This window comes from Ascaphus truei, chromosome 2, assembly GCF_040206685.1.
Source record: "Ascaphus truei isolate aAscTru1 chromosome 2, aAscTru1.hap1, whole genome shotgun sequence".
In the NCBI taxonomy this organism is placed as follows: Eukaryota; Metazoa; Chordata; class Amphibia; order Anura; family Ascaphidae; genus Ascaphus; species Ascaphus truei.
The window spans coordinates 416489678-416511311 of NC_134484.1; the positions used below are offsets into that span (position 1 = coordinate 416489678).

Here is a 21634-nt window from a genome sequence, read left to right on the forward strand (position 1 = left end):
TGTAATGAGGGCCCTGATCCTGAGAGTTTACACTCTAGAGAGAATGAGGGACTATGTTGAAACAAGGTGTTGAGGTGGCTGCTCATTGTAGGATAATGGTGTGGCTCAGGTTAGAATATGGCCCAGTCTGACAGCTGAAGCCATTAAGGTTTGGGGGGGGGGGGGGGGAAGGAATGTTATATAGTGGACATTGGTCCAGCTACACAGCTGGTTACAATACGGTGTGAGGGGAGATGGATGTTAGAGGTATAGCAAGTAGTCTTCCTTAAAATGGCGAGTTTTCAAGGAGTTTATAAACATTTGAAAGCTGGGGGAGAGTGATGGTACTGTGATAGGGAATTCCAGAGAGAGGGGGCAGCACGGGGAGTAGTCTTGGAGTCGGGAGTGAGAAGAGGTAATAAGGCGGTAGGAAAGGTGGATGTCGTGCGCAAAACGTAGGGGGCGTGTAGGTATGTATTTGTGGAGGAGGACTGAGATGTAAGTTTGGGGGCAGTGTCGTTGAGACCTCTGTAAGTCATTACTAAGGTTTTACATTTAATTCTAGAGGCTAAGGGAAGCCAGTGTAGTGATATGCATAGTGGAGCAGTAAGTGAGTTAGCGGAGTCTGGCAGCACTATTTTGGATGGACTGGAGTTGGGAGAGGCAGACTTTGGGATTGCCAACTAGGAGAAGGTTGCAGTAATCGAGGCGGGACATGATGTGGGTCAGTGGATTTGGATTTTAGTTGCATCATTAGGGAGAAAAGGGCGTATCTTTGTGATATTTCGGAGGTGGAGACAGCAGGACTTTGTGAGGGAATGAAGAAGAGATCAAAGTCAAAGTTGACCCTTAAACAGCGGGCTTGAGGTGTTGAGGAGATTGTGGTGTTATTAACAGTGAGGGAGAGTGTTGGTGTTGCAGTGGAAGAGGGAAAGAAAATTAATTCTGTTTTGGACATGTTTAGCTTAATTATTCACAGACATCCAGGAACAACAAACACATGTAGGTATTGAATCGTTTTTGTCCAATTTCCTTAATCCCCATGCAGCTGGCGGGACCTGCAGCACATTGCAAGGTGTTCTAGGCCCTTCTGGCAGAGAAGATGTTGAGGTGAAAAGAGAGCGAGAAGTGCCAGACGCTGTTTATAAAAATCCAAATTTTATAGGGTTCATTATGTATTAGCATTTTTGGTCTTGACTCACCTCAGGAATAACACATGCCAGATGTAATGGGTGTATCTGTGTTGCAACTTGTACCTATTGGATTTGAAAGTATCTTGCTCTGTGTGTACTTGGGAATAAGACAGCTGTGGGTCTCATGTTTTAAAAGGTTCAGTTTCACGCCAGATACCCGGGAACTAATGGTAGTGATTATAGCAGATCTGCCCTCTGAACAGTGTTTTTCTTGACGTCTGCAAACAGGGTGTCACCCGGAGTTGAATTGCAGTGTTCTGACCTTAGGGGCACCCCAGGGTCCACCTGGTTTGGAGCTCAAACAAACAAACAAACATTAAAATGGCAGTTTTGAATCTGTGCAATTGAGTTCTTTTTGGAAGTCTGGAAACTTGAACTTTTTTGTTGTGGTTGAGTAGTGTTGATTATCTTGTTTGCTCCCTCCTGTGCTACAAGGTGAATTAATAACGAGAACTGGATGATGAGGGAAGATACAATGCAGAGACAAGGGAAATAAAACCTTCAGGGTATAATATTTCCACATATAAATATGTAAAAAAGGAATTGCTTATAACCTGCTGGGCCACCATTTTTATACCTGCCGTTCATTTTGCTCCAGCAAAAAAAAAAAATGTCAATTTCTTTATTATACCAGATCGACGTGTCGGTCCAAACCGCGAACCTTTCTCAAGATGGTTGGGACCAAAACGTCAATCTAGTATAATAAACTACTTTTTGTGATTTCTGTACTAGTGCACGAGAAAATCAGACGTTGAAAAGGTTAGCGTGATACCAGGGGTAGACGCCTCCAATATATTGCTTTGATAGCTTGAAATGCATTCTCCTTGGCTGGGCCGGTACTGGCGATAGACAGTAAAGAGACAGGTAGGGTGGACACGAGATGGATCCATTCGAAAGGAAAGAAGGTCGGAGGTCACACAAAGAATCCTCTGCCGAAGTGTAAGAGGCCACGAGGACGGAAAAAGATCCAGAAGCGTCCAAGACTGCAGTCGCCTCCCCACCACCCCTTCTATCGTCTTGTTGTCTTGTTTGTCCCCCCTGTACTTCTAATTGGTTCAGTCGGTAAAAATTTGAGTGGGTTGGATACTGAGATGCATGACAATGTGTTGGTAGATTTCTGTATGCCTGTACCAGACGCTCAATAAAAACTTTGGTTGAAAAAAAAAAAAAAACGTGGGTAAAGAAAAAGTGACAAACACCTTCCACCGTACAGTGTACAGCAAATCAAAATACCGCTCCTAAGAACATTTGCAACCCTGTATCTGCAACCCTGCCTTTCCCCATTATCGCTTAGCACAGGGGTGTGCAAACTGGGGGTTGGGGGCCGCAAGATTTTCGTGTGGGGGGCGCGGCAGTTATAGAGGTCCCGCGCTCTCCCCCTAGGCATTTAAAATAAATACCAGGGGACCGCTCAAGGCCTCTATAACACACTTACCTTACCTTCCAGCGACGCGTCATCATGGTAACCCGGCGTCAAATTACACCGCGGGGTCACGTAACCATGGCAATCTGACGTCACATGACCCCACGTGTCATTTAACGCCGGGGCCAAGCGGGATCTCTTCTAGTTTCTGTGAACAGGACTCAGAATTTAGCAATGCTACGACATACTTGAAAACGAGAGGTAACTCTCAATGTACAGCAGGGCCCCGGGTATACGGCGGGTTCCGTTCCAGAGGCCCGCCGTATAGTGAAAATCGCCGGAAAGCGGATCCGGCGATTTTCAGTGCTGCGCATGCGCAAACCGGCATTTTCGCCGGTCTGTGCATGTGCGGCCTGCCCGCGCAACTGCCGGTCTGCGCATGCGCGATTTTAAATTCAACATTGCAGCCCAATTCTCGGTGCCACCGTATCAGCGGATCGCCGAGAAGCGGGGCCCTGCTGTATTACTTCCTGGTAAAATATTTTATAAATAAATAAAATAAACATTTTACAACTTTGCTTTATGATTAACTGCATAGATTTTTCGACATGTAAATATAACAAATTACATATCTTTATTTGCCCTTTAAATATACTGATGAACATTAATAGATCAATGTGTTCGTTTAAAGGGAAATGTTTGTTTTGACAGGGCAGTCAGAAAGTAAGCTTTGGAATACATTTGTTGCATGTGTTTCTTTTTCATTCAAATGACCTTAAATCCTCATCATAATGTTCTGAAATACTGACTCAGCATTGTATTTCATGTGATTCAGCGATATTAATCCCACCAGTGGCAGAGGGGCCTGAATGTCACACCCCACTCACTCTGAAGGTCTATCCATATACAACTATGTGACATTTGCAGCTTTGCTGCTGGAGGGGACTTCAAACGGTGAAGCAGCGGAGCAGTTAATATGGAATTCTAGTCCGGGTGAAAGAACGCAGAACTATGGCGGTCTGCCTCTGCCAAACACCAGCAATTCCTATAACAGCCAAACATGCAGGAGCAGTATGGTGCTTTGTATTATTGCAGCCTGGCCTAGCGATGTGTATACTTTCTGTAGTTGCTAGCTTTGCATCAGAAAACTTTCAATTTGGAAGAATGAAGAAACCCATCAAGGAAGTCTTTCGTTGTAATTGCTCATAAGAAGCATTGACATATTACCACTACTTGTTTTGAAAAGTACAGCTCAACCCCGTTATAACGCGATCCGTTACAACGCGAATCCTCTTATAACGCGATGCAGCGTGGCTCCCAATTTTCTTATTTATGAATACTTTACAACACGATTATTGGTATCTTCAATACTTTATTGTACAATGCATACAATTGTACGTTATTCCTAACGTGATCCGCTTATAGCGCGATGTGATTCTTTGGACCCCAAGCACAGCGTAATAAGCGGGTTGAGCTGTTTTGTTTTTGTGTCGTCTGTGGGTATAAATGGTGTTATTTTAGCACAATCGAGACCGGTCACTCATCAGGATTTCATTTCCACTAAAAATGTCAATTTGTTTAGGCTACAGAAAAATCATTACCGTGCAAGCAAAGTCTTTTCACCTCATTTCGAATGAGAATAAATGAATGTTTTGTTGCAATGTAATATAGTAAAAGCATAAAAAGGTACGCATTAAGAAATAATGTCCGTAAAATAGGTTGGAAGGGTGACACCATTAGGTTGAATAAGAGATGTGTGACGCACAGCTTGCCTGTCAGTGAGGGGTTAAGGGCTATTTTCTAGAATCCAAAGGAATTCCAAAGCCACACCTGGTATTAATTTGGCCTCGCTTAAGGCTTCCTTAATTCAGGGAACCCCACATAGGGAGATGTTGACTGAAGCAGCTTGTAAAACTGACCCTGCTTTCATAAGCTGTGTCATAAATATATACCGGTATTGATTATTTTCTTATTGGTTAAACTGTGTTTGTTGCAAGTTATTTTGTATGACCAATGAGTACTTGGCTGCTTTGTTTGTCTCAAACCTGTTTAGTGGGATTGCTGCTTTGATTACTGGAAGTCAAACGAGCCACAGGCGGCGGCTTTTCTCATGCTGGAATTGAAATAAAGTCCTATGTAGTGCTTTATTGTTCCAATCTGTTCAAATGTTATATCTTGGATCATCGGGAAATGGAATACCTTGTGTTTTGGCCCTATAAAAATATCACAGGGCCTATTGATGCATTTAAATGTGCTCGGTTGTCTTGCTTTTTTCTGGCTTTCTTAACCCTGTAACTGTTGGAGAAGGGCTGCAATGTGTTGATTTATGATTGAAGCATGGTTTGCACTAAGACCTTTGAGCCCCCAGGCCCTATAATTAGTGGTGGGGATGTCACTGAGGTGAAAGGACCCAGTGTGAGACCTACTGCCAGCACCTTTTCACCTGGGTCAAGACCTTATATTTTGTGGTCACAAAATAAAATCTTTGGGTCAGGGATTAATGCCTCCAAAATTCTTTATACATCACTGTGTTACCACGTCAGCAATATATACAATCAAATAATTGTTTTTCCTCACTGGCTCACAGCCCTTGGCCACCCTCTCAGTGTTGAAGGCACAGAAAATGGTCACCATTCATAGCACTAAATGAAACATTAAGAATGATCAGAACAGAAAGACCAGTAAAAATAATCCTAGTAAAGCCAGATTGTCAGAATCCCAGCTCCCACATGATAATTGTGGTGCTAGGCAATTGTTTTGTTTATGCGTCACTCGTGTACAAAAATGCGAATGATCGAAGATGGGGTATCTCACACTGTGGGTTTTGAACCATTGATGGTACCCGGAGACCATAACGGAAATACCCAAAAGCCTTGACTTCTGTCAGCGGCTTTCGTATCTTCGCCAGCAATTCATTGCTAAAGGCTACATTTTAGATCTATGTATGTCCTTATTTATATAGCGCCAACAGTGTACTCTGCGCTTTACAAAGACCGTACCGTACAGGAAATGATAATACTCTGCGCAACAAAGTCAGACAATAGGAAAGGAAATCCCTGCACCGGAGAGCTTACAATCTAAGTGGTATGTTGGGAAACTTATCCAGATCGGGTCATTTAGCTATATATATATATATATATATATATATATATATATATATATATATATATATATATATATATATATATATATATATATATATATATATATATATATATATATATATATATATATATGTGTGTGTGTGTGTGTGTGTGTGTGTGTGTGTGTGTGTGTATGTACAAATCACCAAAAAAATCTACTCGTCGAACAAAAAAATCTACAGGCATACCCCGCATTAACGTACGCAATGGGACCGGAGCATGTATGTAAAGCGAAAATGTACTTTAAGTGAAGCACTACCTTTTCCCACTTATCGATGCATGTACTGTACTGCAATCGTCATATACGTGCATAACTGATGTAAATAACGCATTTGTAACAGGCTCTATAGTCTCCCTGCTTGTGCACAGCTTCGGAACAGGTAGGGAGCCGGTATTGCTGTTCAGGACGTGCTGACAGGCGCATGCGTGCGCTGCCGTTTGCCTATTGAGCGAGATTTACTTATTTGCGAGTGTACTTAAAGTGAGTGTCCTTAAACCGGGGTATGCCTGTACTCGCCACCTGTTTGGGCCAATAGGAGCTCGCCACGATGTTAAATCCACTCGCCCGGGGTGTGCAAATGTATAGGTTTGTCAAACACTGTGTATGTATGTATACACACACACACACACACACACACACACACACACACACACACACACACACACACACACACACACACACACACACACACACACACACACACACACACACACACACACACACTTCATGAACATAGCTAAGTAAGTTTGCTGCTTCTCTGCACGGCTCATAACATTAAAGTGATCTGTGCTAATGTTTCAGAACCCATGAGCTAAGAAATTAGAATATTTATGTACCTGTTTTTCAACAGTATCGCAAATGGCTCCAAGTTTTAAATTCAGGCGATCGTTCCTTGGTTATTTTTCTCCCTCGCACTTTTTAAGGCCGCCTGAAAGCTGGTGGGGGAGGATTGTTACAATACAAAAGTTGTTAGTGAAATCTGAACCATCTGGCTGATTATCAGGAATGCTGTGTAACTGCATTCTTTGTGACAGCTTTCCACCAAGATTTACCACATGTGTCTGTCTGGTATTAAGCCAGCTAGCAGTGGAGTGTTTGTACATGTCACCGTTTTTTTTGTTCAGGGGTTAGCGCAGGGATCTCTGCAGTCAGTAGAAAGTCACATGCCAACATTTGAGTCAGCATCTTTTTTTTTTTATTTGTTTGCCTTGGGTTCTGTGGATACTGTATCACTATGCACTATAGCACTGTATAGCACTGTTCTGTATTATGAAATACACATCACAAAAGGAAAGGGGCCATTTCTACTGCATATGCAAAGCTTCTCTTTTGTAATAGTTCACTGGTTTTTCTTTTCTTGTTTATTTAGCAAAAAAGGAATTTGCGCTCTTTTGTTAATAGAAATGTAGTGCTGGCCATGTACATGCAGTTAAAGCTGTACACGATACAGTAGTGCGCTTCAACTAATTTGGTATAGGGCTAGATTAGAAAATATTTCGAAGTTACAGGGCCAGAAGGCCACTTCCAGAGTGTGTGTGTGTGTGTGTGTGTGTGTGTGTGTGTGTGTGTGTGTATCTGTACCGTGTTAGCAGAGCTTAATAATCAAAAATGAATAGACGATACCATTCTGTGGCTAATAAAAGCATTTCGTTAGCCACAGAACGGTATCGTCTATTTATTTTTTATTTTATATATATATTTATATATATATATATTTATATAGACAGAGAGACACAATATTACTGTGCTCATTTGCATGTCTAATATTAGTGTGGTGTGTATATATATATTTTCTTACAAAATTGCCATATTTCAGCATTTTGTAAATATTTATGATGTCTGAACCATATATTTCATCACGTTTGCTTTATAGAGAGTGGGGGTCGTGTTTACACATTTATAGACATCTCACACAAATATCAAATGTCTGGGACCCCTTTAAATTAGCCTTGTGCATATTTGTAGTCATGGGGCTTCCATTCGCAGAACAGACAGCTCTGCTTCCAATGGGGGTGCAAGCCTGTCAATCACTAAATACGCACCCACAATGCCCTGCTTTCAGCTACTGAATGCATAGAGAGTGGTGATTGATAGCTCAGCCTCCGGGGGGTGGGGGGGGGCGTGTGTGTGTGTGTGCGTGCGTGTGCGTGCGCATGTGTGTGTGTATGTGTGTGTGTATGTGTGTGTGTGTGTGTGTGTGCGTGCGTGTGTGTGTGTGGGCGTATTCCTTTTGGGATAAAAATACTCCTTGCATTTTTAGAGGAATATTTTTACTCCATAGGAAAAAAAATATATATAGCAATACCTCTGATAGTGTCTTTAATAAAAAAAGAATTTGCAGGGGGCAGTGAGTCCGAGGTCCTTTGGGGTCTGTATTTGGCCCACGGTCTGCAAGTTGAAGAGCCGTGCAACAGGGAATACAGTAGGAAGTCCTCTTGCAACTAATTCCTATGCATTTTTGTTTGGTACTCCAGGCACAGGAAGATATGGCGACGAGGGGCTGCACTTTGTCTTGAAACCGCACCTCCCATGTAACATTTTCAGTGTCCTTCAGAGAACACTGATGGCCCTTATGACTTTCATTGAATCTGATACCATTATTTGCCCATGTTTGATTGGTCATGGCTAGTAAACACAATTGGATCAGAAGAGAAGACAACCCTCTTCCATACCACTGGTGTTTGGAGGGGGCATCACTGCAACATCACACGGCCCTGGAAGCAGAATATCAGTTTCACATTTTTGTTCTTTTGTACATTCCTTAAAAAAAAAAAAAAAAAAATCCTAATTTTGTGTGTGTGTGTGTGTGTGTGTGTGTCTCTGTCTGTCTGTTTGTGTGTGTTTACAGTATCTCTTGTACATTCTGGGCTCTGTTCTTGTGCCACTCACGGGTTTGTGACCAAACACGCTTTAGTCTAGAACTACAATAAAAGTGAACTGATGGCAGTAGGATGTTCAGTGGGCTAAATTTGGTGATTTAAAAAAAAAAAGTATTTATTTTAAAACATTTTATAAAGTAGGTCCTATTACGTTAAACAAAAGACTCAATTATAATATTGATGAAAATACATTCAAATACTTGTTTGTCTTTTAGAAAAGGCATTTAAACAATATCACTGCCTGTAGTAATCCCCCTGGCTCCTGTGCGACTGCACCCTCTGATATTTAAATGCAGCAGGTATTACGTTTTATTTGCAGATGTTGCCTTATAAAGTACCATTTGTTATGTTCCTTCCCATATATTTTATTTATTTTAGTTTTATGCTGTAGGCAGATGGCAGTTATCTTTCGTATTTTGATTCAATGTCAACTCCACACATTTTAAATAAAAACACCCACATGGTCATTAATTTCAGATTCACAGCACTTATCGTTTTAGTTGCCAGTTAACACCCTGTGTTTTTATGGATGGCCACTGGGGTCATCCAATTAGAAGCCGCAGCGTTATCCATTGCGGCTTCCTATTAGCCAGCAAGATTTGGTGGCCATTTTGATTTCCCAAACGGGAGCTTTAACACCATCAGCTAAAACTGTACATAACTCCGAAACCAGGTGGGCCCTGGACAGAAAAAAGTGGAGTTCAGCTGTAGATAACCCGTACGGGACAAATTATTAGAAAAGTAAAAGTGTGGGGTATTTCTGTTTTAAGGAGCAGTCCGTTAATGCAAGGATTATGCAGATTACAGTTAGGATTTAGAAAATAAAATAAAAGATAAAAGACCTCAGGAGCAAAATTCCCATGAAAGGTTTAACACCCCCTCTCCCCGCTCTCCCCCCCCCCCCCCCCATGCCACAAGCTAAAAACACTTCTGCAAACACAGTTGTAATAGAGAGATTTTAAGATTGTATTCGTTTTCCACCTATAACTTGCTTGTTTCTATGTAAACATCTCAGGGCCTTCTGATACGCGTTAATAATGTCAGGACGACCTAACTTGATAAGTGATAAGCAGGTGCGTTACTCACTGGATTCGAGGACGTGAGGATTGGAAATGGAACGGGGCCATTTTGATTTCTGGGAATTCTGGTGGGAAGGAAAGCACGTAGAAGTCTGATTTCCACGTATTTAAAAACAAATACATAGTTTTGCCGATACGACCGTTTAACCATTTGCTGCCAGAGGGGCCTTTGCGGCAAATGTGTTAACTGCCTTTCTATGCAATATACAATATATATATATATATATATATATATATATATATATATATATATTTTTTTTTAATCAGGACCATCAGATGTATTTCCTGTAAATATGTTTGCAGACATAAATTAAAGCAGCAGGGCCCCCCCCCCCCTCCCTGGAGCTTATCCATGGTCCCCCCGATTTGTCTCTGGATCGCCCAGTTCCTAATACATTTTTAGTTTTTGTGCTGGCGTTTGACACACAAACCGAGTAAAACTAGCGCGGTACTTCCTGGTATTTTATCTGTTACGCGGCGTGAACCAATATGAAGCCACAACCGATGGCCGTGCGGCTTTCTTGTGGCGTGTGTGGCAGAGATTTAGACCACTATTTTGTTTACCCTGGAGGTCCTTGCGGGACCTAAACATCGTATTCTTTGCTGTTCCACAATTAATTGTCAAAAGATGTTCTTCGAGCAGAGTAGAGCTCTATTTTTGTGGGTACCCACAATCCTGTTATATTTATGCTAGTGCAAGCCACACTATAGGTGGCGTTACTGGGTTTTTTTGCCCCACATTCTCTTTATTAATCTGGAAGGGACATGAACCTGCTAATTTTACTGCTAAACTGAAAATAGCATGTTCCCAGCCTGGTTAATAAAAACAACAATGTGACAAGGAACTGCTGCTTTAAGACTAGATCGTTCTTTTAGATCCTTGGTTTTCAACGTTTGTTTGACTTTCTGCTTTTATAAAAAGCCTTAGGATCCTTTTTGGGGATGTTCTGAAGCATCAGATTTTTTTATTGTAGGACTCTGGTTCCTCTTCGCCCAGAGAGTCGACCTTTCTGAGAAATTTGCTGTTGTAAAAAGATGGCATTTACCCTTTCCAAAATGGCTGCTGGGCAGCTTCCTGTCTCCAGATAAGAGTTCAGAGTGCCGTGTTGCAAATGCGTTTTAATCTGTATGATCTACTCTAGAGGGATTGGTATCTTACCTTTACCATAAATAAGGCCAGTAATATAGTGGGCGCGCGCGTGCCTGTGCGAACGCTCGTGCACATGACGCACACGTTTTGTGTGTATGGTCCGTGGTGCTGTGAGCGACAGGCTTGGATGATACTCTGTGTGTGTGTGTGTGTGTGTGTGTGTGTGTGTGTGTGTGTGTGTGTGTGTGTGTGTGTGTGTATATATATATATATATATATATATATATATATATATATATATATATATATATATATATGTGTGTCTGTATTAAAAATTTAAAAAAAAGACATGCTGTGAGAATAAATTATTTATTAATATTGTACACATACATACATTACAGCGGCGGTAGCGGTGCGAATACTTACTTTTCTGAGTCTTCCCCCCCTATAGCCCGGCTCCACACTCCCTGCGCACGCGCGGCCCTAGCACACAATGGCTGGCTAACCACAGCCGACTATAACTGCCGCGCGCGCCCCCACTATATTACGGGCCTTACGCTGCAAAATTCTGGGAGTCACTAGATGCACAGATTTAATGGGATGTATCACACATAGTATTTTCCCCCTTTCTCTGCTTCAAAGCCAGTCAGTACTTATGTGGCATATACATCAAATACCAGAAATGTTATCAGGTTTCTTCTATTATATGTAGATTGAAGCAGTAATCAAACATACAATTGTATCATGAATTGAAACCAAGACTATCTCTGTGTGGTATGTACACAGATATGTGTTTATGTACTTTTGTGATAAATACATATTTAGTTATATTTGCGTGTATATTTCTCTTTTCTTCCTCCCAAAGACCATATGTGTTTTAACAGAAGGCTGAAAAGTATATTGACGTATTGGTTATGCCACTGCAGTCTGTTTATCTTTAGGGACTATAAATTGGATGCTGGTCAAATCGTGTAGAATTATGTTGGCTATTAAAGTAGTCAGAAATCTGCTGCTGTTTCTGGCATGACCACAATAGCCTACTCTGGGACACACAGCACACACATTCTGACTTAAAGCTGATTTTCTTCATAATCCAACATGTTGGAGCTTATTTAAAGTGGTAGCACTGGGTTTCCATTCTTCCACCCCCTGTATTGTAACAGCAGTCCTTTCTGAAATATGTTATTAACTTGCTTCTTCCGTATTCACGGCTAATTTTTATTACACTGAAATGATGTTAAAGTAACTTATCCTCAGGGCAAACATGTGCATGTGCAGCCATCCCTGTCATGACCCTTAGCAAAGCTGGAAGGGATAAGCTGGAGGAATCGAAACAAAAACGCATTCATTTTTAGTTCCGCATTACTGGCACACAAACTGATAAATAGCCCGTCCACGTGTCTTTCTGCGTGAGCCTCGCGATGCAATCCCGCGCGCGGGATCAATTAGATTTTCTTTTCCAAACACTTTCATTGTGGTTTTTTTAAAACATTTTTTATCATCCAGTGCATTTTGATAATGTCTGTAGCTTTCTGTCTTGGAGAACGATATTAATATATATTTTTCTCTGGGACATCTTTTTGAAAATGTCTTTTAAACCAGGCACGGTCATTGTGCTATCTCTGCAGGGATACTTATGCCACGGAGGAACTTACCGGGGGGGCGGGAGGGGGCATTCAGTATTGTATATGACAATATACTTGTGATTTATTTGAAGTTTGACTTTCTGCCTTGATTGTGAAAACTATTAAACATTTTTTTTTTAAAATATAGACCTTAAATCAGGGGTGGCCAACTCCAGTCCTTAATATATCCCTGCTTCAGTCTTCGACTGAGCCACTGATTTGAGCCACCTGTGCTGAAGCAATGATATCCTGAAAACCTGACCTGTTGGTGGCCCTTGAGGATTTTAGTTCACCCCCCCTGCATTAATCCATTCACTGGCACATGAATCTGCAATGCATTGGCTTTGCTTTAATTACTTTTACATGGGAAGTTAGGCTGATTAATGTGTGTGTGGGTGTGTGTTGGCCGTCCAATATGAAGTGGATGATGTTGTGGCTTATTTGGTGTGAGTGATGCAGGCAATTTAAACCACCATTTTGTTTCCCACGGAGTGTATTGAAACACCGGTGATGAATGGGGTTGCTGCTTCCTATTGACTTGCCGTGCCTTTAAACCGCCTTATTGTTCACCCTGGTGGGCACATATCCACTTGCACCTTCTCGGGAAGCAGGGGGTCCCCGGAGCTGAAATGAACGCCGCCCAGCTCTGGAGACCCCCTGCTTCACAACTAGCTAAAGGTGTAGTTCTACCTCCCCCCTCCCCCCCTTCTAACAATCACATGCGCTATGACATTTTGCATTTGTAGCCTAATAAGCCATTGGCTAAAATGGGTGCTTTTATGTTGAAAAGGCTGGTGTTTTTTTAATTTATTTATTTTATTTTTTATTTATTTTTATTTTTTATTAAAACGTCAACAAAACATACTTTCAGCTTCATTGTATATCCTAAAAAGAATTGTGTACTGATTACAAATGTGTTTGCACAAATGCTTTGCGTTTGATACCAGGTAGGAATGGGCAATCCCTATAGATTCCATTACTCGCTGTAATAGCTGCTTAAAGGTGGTGAGAGCACAGAATGTCCTATTATATGTTTCTCAAAATATGACCATGTAGATTTCTTACGACACTTGGTAACAAACCACTTTCTTTTCTAGGTTGGGCTCACGTGGTATGTGCACTATATATTCCAGAGGTTCAGTTTGCAAATGTTTCTACAATGGAGCCTATTGTGTTACAGTCTGTGCCCCATGAACGTTACAATAAGGTAAAACCCTTTAGCTGTTACTGCTAAGAAAGTTACGTGCATAGAATGCCTAATGCAAATATCACTGAAAGATAAGGAGACTCCCGTCGTGTAGCAAATTGTGGCACATGCACCAAGTGCCGGTGCGGGTTATGTATGTATATATTTTCAACTTGTATAGCGCCATCCATGTGCATGGCACTTTGCAGCAGTAATACACATGACAATATAATAGGAGACATCGTGGAAATGGGCACTTAAGACATAAAAGCAAACATTAGGGAAAGGAGTCTGGCTCGAAGAGCTCACAATCTAATTTGAAGCTTGGATCTGTCAAGTGAGTGGTTATTCTGGCTGCTCGTTATGTTGAACTATTCTCCACTGAGGGGCACACGCATTAAGTGCCGGGTATGAGTTATCGCACCCGTTCCGTCGTCACCTCCCATTCCAGTCAATAGCAGTGTGATAACCCGTGCTGCACTTGTGCCTCATTGATCCTTGCCAAGAGCTGAGCCGTGACATGCCCAGTTAGGGATATCAAAGCTCCTCGTGATATTTGCAATAGATCAATGTGCTAGGCCGCGAGTGGCCCACTCCAGTCCTCAAGGGCTACCAACAGGTCAGGTTTTCAGGATATCCCTGCTTCCTTCTGACTGAGCCACCTGTGCTGAAGCAGGGATATCATTAAAACCTGACTGGTTGGTGGCTCTTGGGGACTAGAGTTGACCACCCCGGTGCTATGCAAAGGGAAATGTTAATGCCCAGAGCATGACTTGTGCATCATTATTTCATTTGATCACGCAACACTTTGAGCTGTAAAATTGTGTGCAATATTTGCAACCTGTGTATGCAATGCTTCAAGGGTCTGAAATCATTTTGATTTTACTCCGTGACCGTAGTGATGATGAATGACCAGTCTGAGGCTGTACTGTTATTCTGTCTTCCAATGACAGGGTCATGGACGCACGGGACATGTAAATGTGTGTTACAAGTATTCTGTAGAACACAAATACTTGAGAGAAGTTTTGTTAGAATGGATCTGTTGCTGTCTGTTGGTGTCTGTGGCTCATTAAAGGCGTAGTCACATTTTTAATGTTTTTTAACTCGAATACATCAAACTGCGACTTTGAAAAGAACCGACTTTAATTTGCGGTGCAAATTTAGGCCCAAAAGCCTTCTTAGTGGGGACACATATCACAAATCCTCAAATACCTACTGCTTTGGGACTAGTTTATGGGCTTACACTGAACTGCCGGAAAATGCACGAGGAATTACAATGTTTATGCTGCAGTGCCGAGCAAAGATTCCCAACTCCAGTCCTAAAGGGCCACCAACAGGTCAGGTTTTCAGGATATCCCTGCTTCAGCACAGGTGGCTCAATAAGTGGCTCAGTCATATTGATTGAGCCACCTGTGCTGAAGCAGGGATATCCTGAAAGCCTGACCTGTTTTCGGGTACTTGAGCACTGGAGCTGGGAACCATTACAGTTGAGAATGCTTGTAGGATTTCATGATGAAGTATGTGATGATGCAATATGTGCTCACTGGTGGGACTTACATCATCATTAAGTAGCTAGAGCCCATGAAAAGAGCAGGATTATAAATATACATTTTTACAGCCCCATGTCTCTGATCGAAGGATGGATTCCCACCTGCAGGGCCATTTACACTCTCTAAGGGCCACTAATGGCAGTGGCATGTTTAATATGTTTGATATACGTGACTGGCACTTTTTTTACATTTATTTTTTAATCAAATTATTTTAAATCACTTTAAACCTTCTAAGATCTCCATAGAAACCAAATGCTATGGAGTGTGTTTGCGGTCTGTTGAGAAGACCGTTTGTATATTGCTCTGTAAATATATAGACTTTCTTCTTTTTGTTTTGTTCCATCTATTTATGTTGCCATTATTAGCCACAGAGATAAAAAGGAAGAACCGTAATTACCAGATAAACCTAGCGTTAAAACAGCCCCCATGAACATCAAAATGTATTCATATTTACACCGGGAACACTACAAAATGTACCTTCAGGGTGACTAAAATGTTTCTAAAAAAAAAAAAAAAAACCACATTCAGAAGTTTAAAGAAAAAACTAAGTAATTTTTTGCCCTCTATGCTGGTGATATTGACTAATAATGGGCAAGTAGATTGCACTGATTCTAACCTCGATCTGCAAAGTGCACGGGAAAAAAAATTAAAACAAAAGATGAATAGATATAGATATATATCTAGAGAGAGAGAATTTATTTATTTATTTATTAATAAAATATTTTACCAGGAAGTAATACATTGAGAGTTACCTCTCGTTTTCAAATATGTCCTGGGCACAGAGTTAAGACAAATAATACATGGTTACAAATAGTTACATTAATGAACAGGGTATACATTATATACAAGACATTGCATGCACAGTTAAAGAAAATATATGTTATGGGCGTATGAAACAGTTACAGAATGGCAGCACACACTGAAAAAAAGGCCTCAGCAGAGGCAGGTGTGGTGCACAGTAAAGGGTAAATAGTTACAGTCTGTGAGGATCCCTAGAGATCCAATATACCGGCACAGCACAAGTGATAATTACAAAAAATGTTTTATTGGGTCCAAAATGCGCGCGCGCGCACACACACACACACACACACACACACACACACACACACACACACACACACACACACACACACACACACACACACACACACACACACACACACACACACATATGTGTGTGTGCGTATACGTATACACACACACAAAATCTCAGTGCCCTAGTGATTTTGAAAGCCGCACAAGTGGGTGTGTGTTTATAAATATTATTTTCTATACAGTAACATTTTGCTTGCCTGGGCTGGTTCAAGCGAGACTGCAGTTGCTGCAGGACCTTTGTATGTACAGAGCTGTCAATCACCATTCTGGTTCCCGAAGTCGTGCCCCACAATGTATTGCATAGCAGTATGCAAAGTATTGTGGGGTGCGGCTTCAGAAAGCAGAGTGCTGATTGACAACTATGATTCTGAAGAGGTTCTTCAGCAAGCCGCAGTGTTTCAGCTCCACAAGTCACCCCAAATTTGCCACTTCTTCCAGGCAAGTGTGTGTGTGTATTTGTGTGTGTGTGTATTTGTGTGTGTGTGTGTGTGTGTGTGTGTGTGTGTGTGTGTGTGTGTGTGTGTGTGTGTGTGTGTGTGTGTGTGTGTGTGTGTGTGTGTGTGTGTGTGTGTACGCGCGTGTATATTATTTTTTTTGCACTCTGTGGCTATTGCAATATACTGTATGTTGTGGAACTGCATCTTGGATGTTTTTATTAAAGTTCCATATGTTGAGGAGGCACGGTTTGACGGACCCTTCATATTCTGACTTATTCTGTTGCTCGACTAGACAGAAACAGGAAATGAGAGATTCTAGTCCGCAGACACGGAAGAGCTTTCCTTGCCTTTGATGTGTGTTAGAATATGCATGGATTGTCGTTTACAAATAAACCTGGCCAAACCTCAAGCACAGATTTCAGACACAAAGGGATTGCCTCCCACCAAATAAGCCCGGAGACCTTGAAGAGGGAGAGGAACAAAAGAAAAGGGAGATACAGGCCTAATTAATAATAATAATAACTTTCTTTCATATACAGAATTAACCCTTCTCAAACCATGTAGGCCTATAACACATTAATGAATGCCGCCGTTTCCTAGGGGCTGGATTAAATGCAGGTCAGTCTAGCACTATCAAGGTAACCAAATGGTCTTTAACCCTTTTGCTGCCATAGAAGCCTGCAACCCATTACACATTTATTTAACGTAACATTACACAGTAACCTGAATACTTTGCGGCTTAGATCCCCATGGCTCCACCCTTTTTGTGCATTGTCATTTGGGATTTGGGATTGACCAATATTTCCCTTGGTACTGTGGCTGGAAGGAAGGTGTTCATGCGGCGTTGGCATGCACTTGGTGTGAGAGAGGAAAGAGTTGACTGATAAGCAGGCTGTATGTCAAGGGCCCTGCCTATCCCTCCCCCCCCCACTCTCTTATTTCTTTTAGTGAGTGGGTTGCCATTTACGAACAATCGTGGGCAAATTGCAACTGCAGATTTTGGGCATGCAGGGGATTTGCGTCTCAAAGACTACACCAAGAGGCCTTCAGAAAAGACGGGCTACAATGAACGCACAGACCTGGAAGTTCCCAGAGCTGCCAGGGATCAATGCGTGCATGTCCCAATGATTTAGAAGGGGATTTCAAACCTTTTCTGACAGCGAGACCAGTTTTCTACATGAAGATCAGCGTTGTTCTCTTCCCGTGGAAATGGAATCGCTGTTTGCCAGGTTTCCATGGCACAGAACCAGACTGAGAAAATACACTTCCAAATCACTGGGGTTGATTCAGTTAACTGGGGATGTATTTATTCTGTGTAATCCGTTTTAATTTCACATGACCAGGAAGCTACAATACGCTATTGTTTCTCCATTACTAATGATTTCAAAATCGGGTTTACACTTTTACAATCCCCTTAGAAAATGAGCGCAAACTTAAAAAAATTCTTAACCATTCCCTTTTCTTTCTTTTCATTTCTCGTCAGAAATGGCATTGTATAAACATGTTTAATATAAATAATTGATATAAATAAATAATCTAAGGCATTATATTATACATTTGTGTAATAAATAGGACTTATGTTAAACCCTTGCATGGTATGTGTCTTTACAGGCATAACCAATCCCTCTTGTGCAGAACTTACAATGTAGGTTGCCATGCCTAAAGAACCGGTTCAGGAAGGGTCTGGGAGCCAAAATGTTTTGAGATAAGTTGGGCTTCTGCATAGTTCAGGTTGTCTTTGCAGAACTTGAAGCCTTGCTGATTTCTTTACTTTTAGGTGTTTAATGTAGCAATCTGTTTTGCTCACCATAAAAGTGTCCTTACTTTTTACCATTGCAAAGCCCATTCGCTGCTGTTTCTAGCAACCCCAATCCATTTTAATGTCTGTAGTTGAATTCTAGAGATCAGTTGCTGAAAACTGGCATCCCCGGGATGTTAAAATGGCCGCTGCCATGCACACTGGGAGACATGTTGCCATGGTAACTGCCAATGCTAGAGAAATAAAGAACAGGTGATAATTCCACAAGACAGAACGATTTTGAAATAAAGAACATTTAGAAAACAGCAGCACAACATGGCTTACTCGGTTAATTTATGACTTCATTGTTCATGGGGGGATTCACCGAGTTCTGATACAGGTTATCGAAGCTAGATCATGTGTTAATGGCCATTGAAGTCTGTGCAAATTAACGCAGGTTCAAGCTCCAATACCCTTTATCAGAACTTGGTGAATCTCAGACAGTGAGCCTGTTGGAAAGGGGTTCAAATAAAATAAAGAATTTCTTTTCATGCTTCTAAATCTTCTTGGTGTTCCTGCTAAAGGATTTTTCCCCCCTTCACACTCTTTCATTGTCAGCAGCCCTTTGATGTATGTTTTGGAGCTTTGAAAATGTAGGTTCTAAGTACCTCTGCAGACTCTGAAACAAGGAAAAACCCTCTTATGTGAATGAAATAATGGAGTCCAAGTGAATAAACAAGGTCATCTTTTATCTCCCTGCAGACCACGGTCTGAGACATGCAAATGCACCCCAAGTGGTATTTTTCTTTACTGAACAAATAATATAATCCCTGGGGAAAAGGAACTAGTGAAAATATATTTTCTGTGATGCACACGGTGCCTGTATATAAATGTGCGTGTGTGTATAGCTATATATATATTTTTCGTTTTGTAGCTCTTGTTCAATATGATTTGATGCAACACCTTTTTCTCTTGCTACAATGCATATAATGACAAAGTATCGAAATAGAACTAGTTCACCTCTTCAGCTTGCTCTTTTCAGGCTGTAGTTTTTCCTTCCCAGTTCCTCTGTGTAAGTCCTTGCTTAGTACTTCCAGCTGCTTCTCTGATTGCTTTTGGTATCACTTAGAAGCTACATGTGACACAACTCACCTCCTACCTTCCCCCAACAGCCTCTCTATCATGTGCCCTGAATTCTACCTCACTGTGTGTGTGTGTGTGTGTGTGTGTGTGTGTGTGTGTGTGTGTGTGTGTGTGTGTGTGTGTGTGTGTGTGTGTGTGTGTGTGTGTGTGTGTGTGTGTGTGTGTGTGTGTGTGTGTGTGTGATTATTTTATTCTTGTTTTAAAAATATTTTGTTACAAAAATAAGTTTTCTGAAGAAATACTCATGTAAAGTCACTTGCAAATAGCCATCATGCTACATTTCTGTGACTTGATTTAAACCCCTGATTCATGGTAGCGGTGTAACTTGGCAACATCTAAAAATGTTGCATTGAAGTGAAAGGTTTGGGTAGTGATTACAAAGTTACATGGCTCTTATGTTAATAATAATAGCTTTTTCATTTGACGCTTTTCTCCCAGTGGGACGCAAAGCGCTTCACAATTAGAGTATAGCGCGTGGTACGCAGGACATAGGAATTTTACAGACACAGTCCCTGCCCAGATGAACTTAAAATCTGTTTTTGGTGCTTTAGGCTGCGTCCGCGCTTGGCGCTTAGCGTGGTCAGTATAATGAATTTTAATCTGTCCGGCCACGCTCACACGGCGCGCCCATGCACGTACGCTCGCGGGTGCTAGGTGCTTGCCGAGACAGATAAAATTGCGTTTGAGGCGCGCTGAAGGGTCACATCAACTCCTCAGCCAATCAGCGCCAGTCCCTGCTGTCCACGCCCCGCTCGCGATGACCGAAAAATTTGCTGGACACCCGAAAGGCTCATGCTTGGAGAGTTGGTGACGTCACCACTCAAGCATGAGCGCAGTCAGCGGCACAGGGGACGCAGCCTAAGAAACAGGGAGATGCAGTGACTTGCCCAAGGTCACAAGGAGCTGACACCGGGATTTGAACAAAGTTCCACTGATTCAAACTGTGTGTCATTGTTTACAGAGTCAGTGTCCTTACTCATTGAGCCACTCCTCCCATTAATAACAACTTTTATATAGATCTCTGGGTTGCCTCATGTGATGACGTAACCTTATTGTACTGCGCTACAGAATATGTTGGCGCTTCATAAATAAATGATAGTAATGGGATCAGTGTTCACTGGGAAGCATGTGGCACAGAACTCTGCAGACAGAGCAGTAATCACTTGTAGCTTGATTATCTCTAGGGACAGTTATTCAAAGGCTCAGGCATTCTAAGAAAATCATTCCTGTTCAATTAGCCGTGCTGCAAAGAAAATGATCATAACAAATAACAGTGTAAAGTGAGGGAGGGGGGGGGGGATAAAATCTTATGTTGTATGGTTACGTAAATGGTTTATATTTGCATTGGGAATTCACTTTTTATGCAGCATTTGTTTTGTATTTTTATTTTAGGTGCAGATAATTCTTTACATGCTTTGTTGTGGTGGTGTTCACTAAAATATCTTTATTTACAAAAAAGGGGTCACAATGATGGGTTGGGGGAAGAGAACCAGTTGCACAAATCTTCTGTATAGGGGAGGGATTCAATCGCTAACATGATCTTCATTTTTCATTTTAAGACGTGCTATATTTGTGATGAACAAGGAAGAGAGAGCAAAGCTGCTACTGGTGCTTGTATGACCTGCAATAAACACGGATGTCGACAAGCCTTCCATGTGACATGGTAAGTGCAGTTTAGTTTGAATTAGAAATTGGCTTCGATTAGAATTGGTGAAGTGATTAACACTTTAGCGCTAGATGCAATGATTTTCCCCTCCGAAGTGCACTTTAGATCTATGTACAAGTTATGATGCAGTCTTCTTCCCTGAACTTAATTCATTTTTAATGTCCCCTATGTACTTACGCTTTAGCAATTTGGTAGGTATTGGAAGTTCTTTGCGTTTATCTTTTGTGATTGAAATGCCCATTCCAGACGGCCATAAATGTTCCACTCTTGTAACCCTGTTTTTCCCACATCCTCAATAAGCTGGATTGTAGTCTTATGTATTGGAACGAGGCTGATATTCAGCGTGAAGATGTCTACATAGCATACCGATTATGGGCCAAAAGAAAAGGTATTAAGAGAAGGGAATCTGACATTTTAGAAATGGGTTTACCATGACTGGGCCGCAGGGTTAAAATATGTTGGCCAAT

At 41.5% G+C, this 21634-nt stretch overlaps 1 protein-coding gene and 1 long non-coding RNA gene across 6 annotated transcripts in view; both read left to right on the plus strand.

Moving 5' to 3' along the window:
* LOC142488767 (uncharacterized) overlaps window positions 1-21634 on the plus strand; it is a 433714-nt gene that overhangs the window by 13440 nt on the left and 398640 nt on the right. The window lies entirely within an intron of this gene.
* MLLT10 (MLLT10 histone lysine methyltransferase DOT1L cofactor) overlaps window positions 13403-21634 on the plus strand; it is a 157576-nt gene continuing 149344 nt past the window's right edge. For 4 of the 5 annotated variants that reach the window (XM_075587542.1, XM_075587541.1, XM_075587543.1 and 1 more), the window contains exons 1-2: window positions 16460-16621; window positions 21061-21164. In XM_075587542.1, the coding sequence (XP_075443657.1) occupies window positions 16475-16621; window positions 21061-21164 (251 nt within the window). In that variant the 5' untranslated portion in view covers window positions 16460-16474. Of the gene's footprint in view, window positions 13560-16459; window positions 16622-21060; window positions 21165-21634 lie in introns of those variants that run through there. The other variant, XM_075587545.1, reaches the window with a different exon arrangement.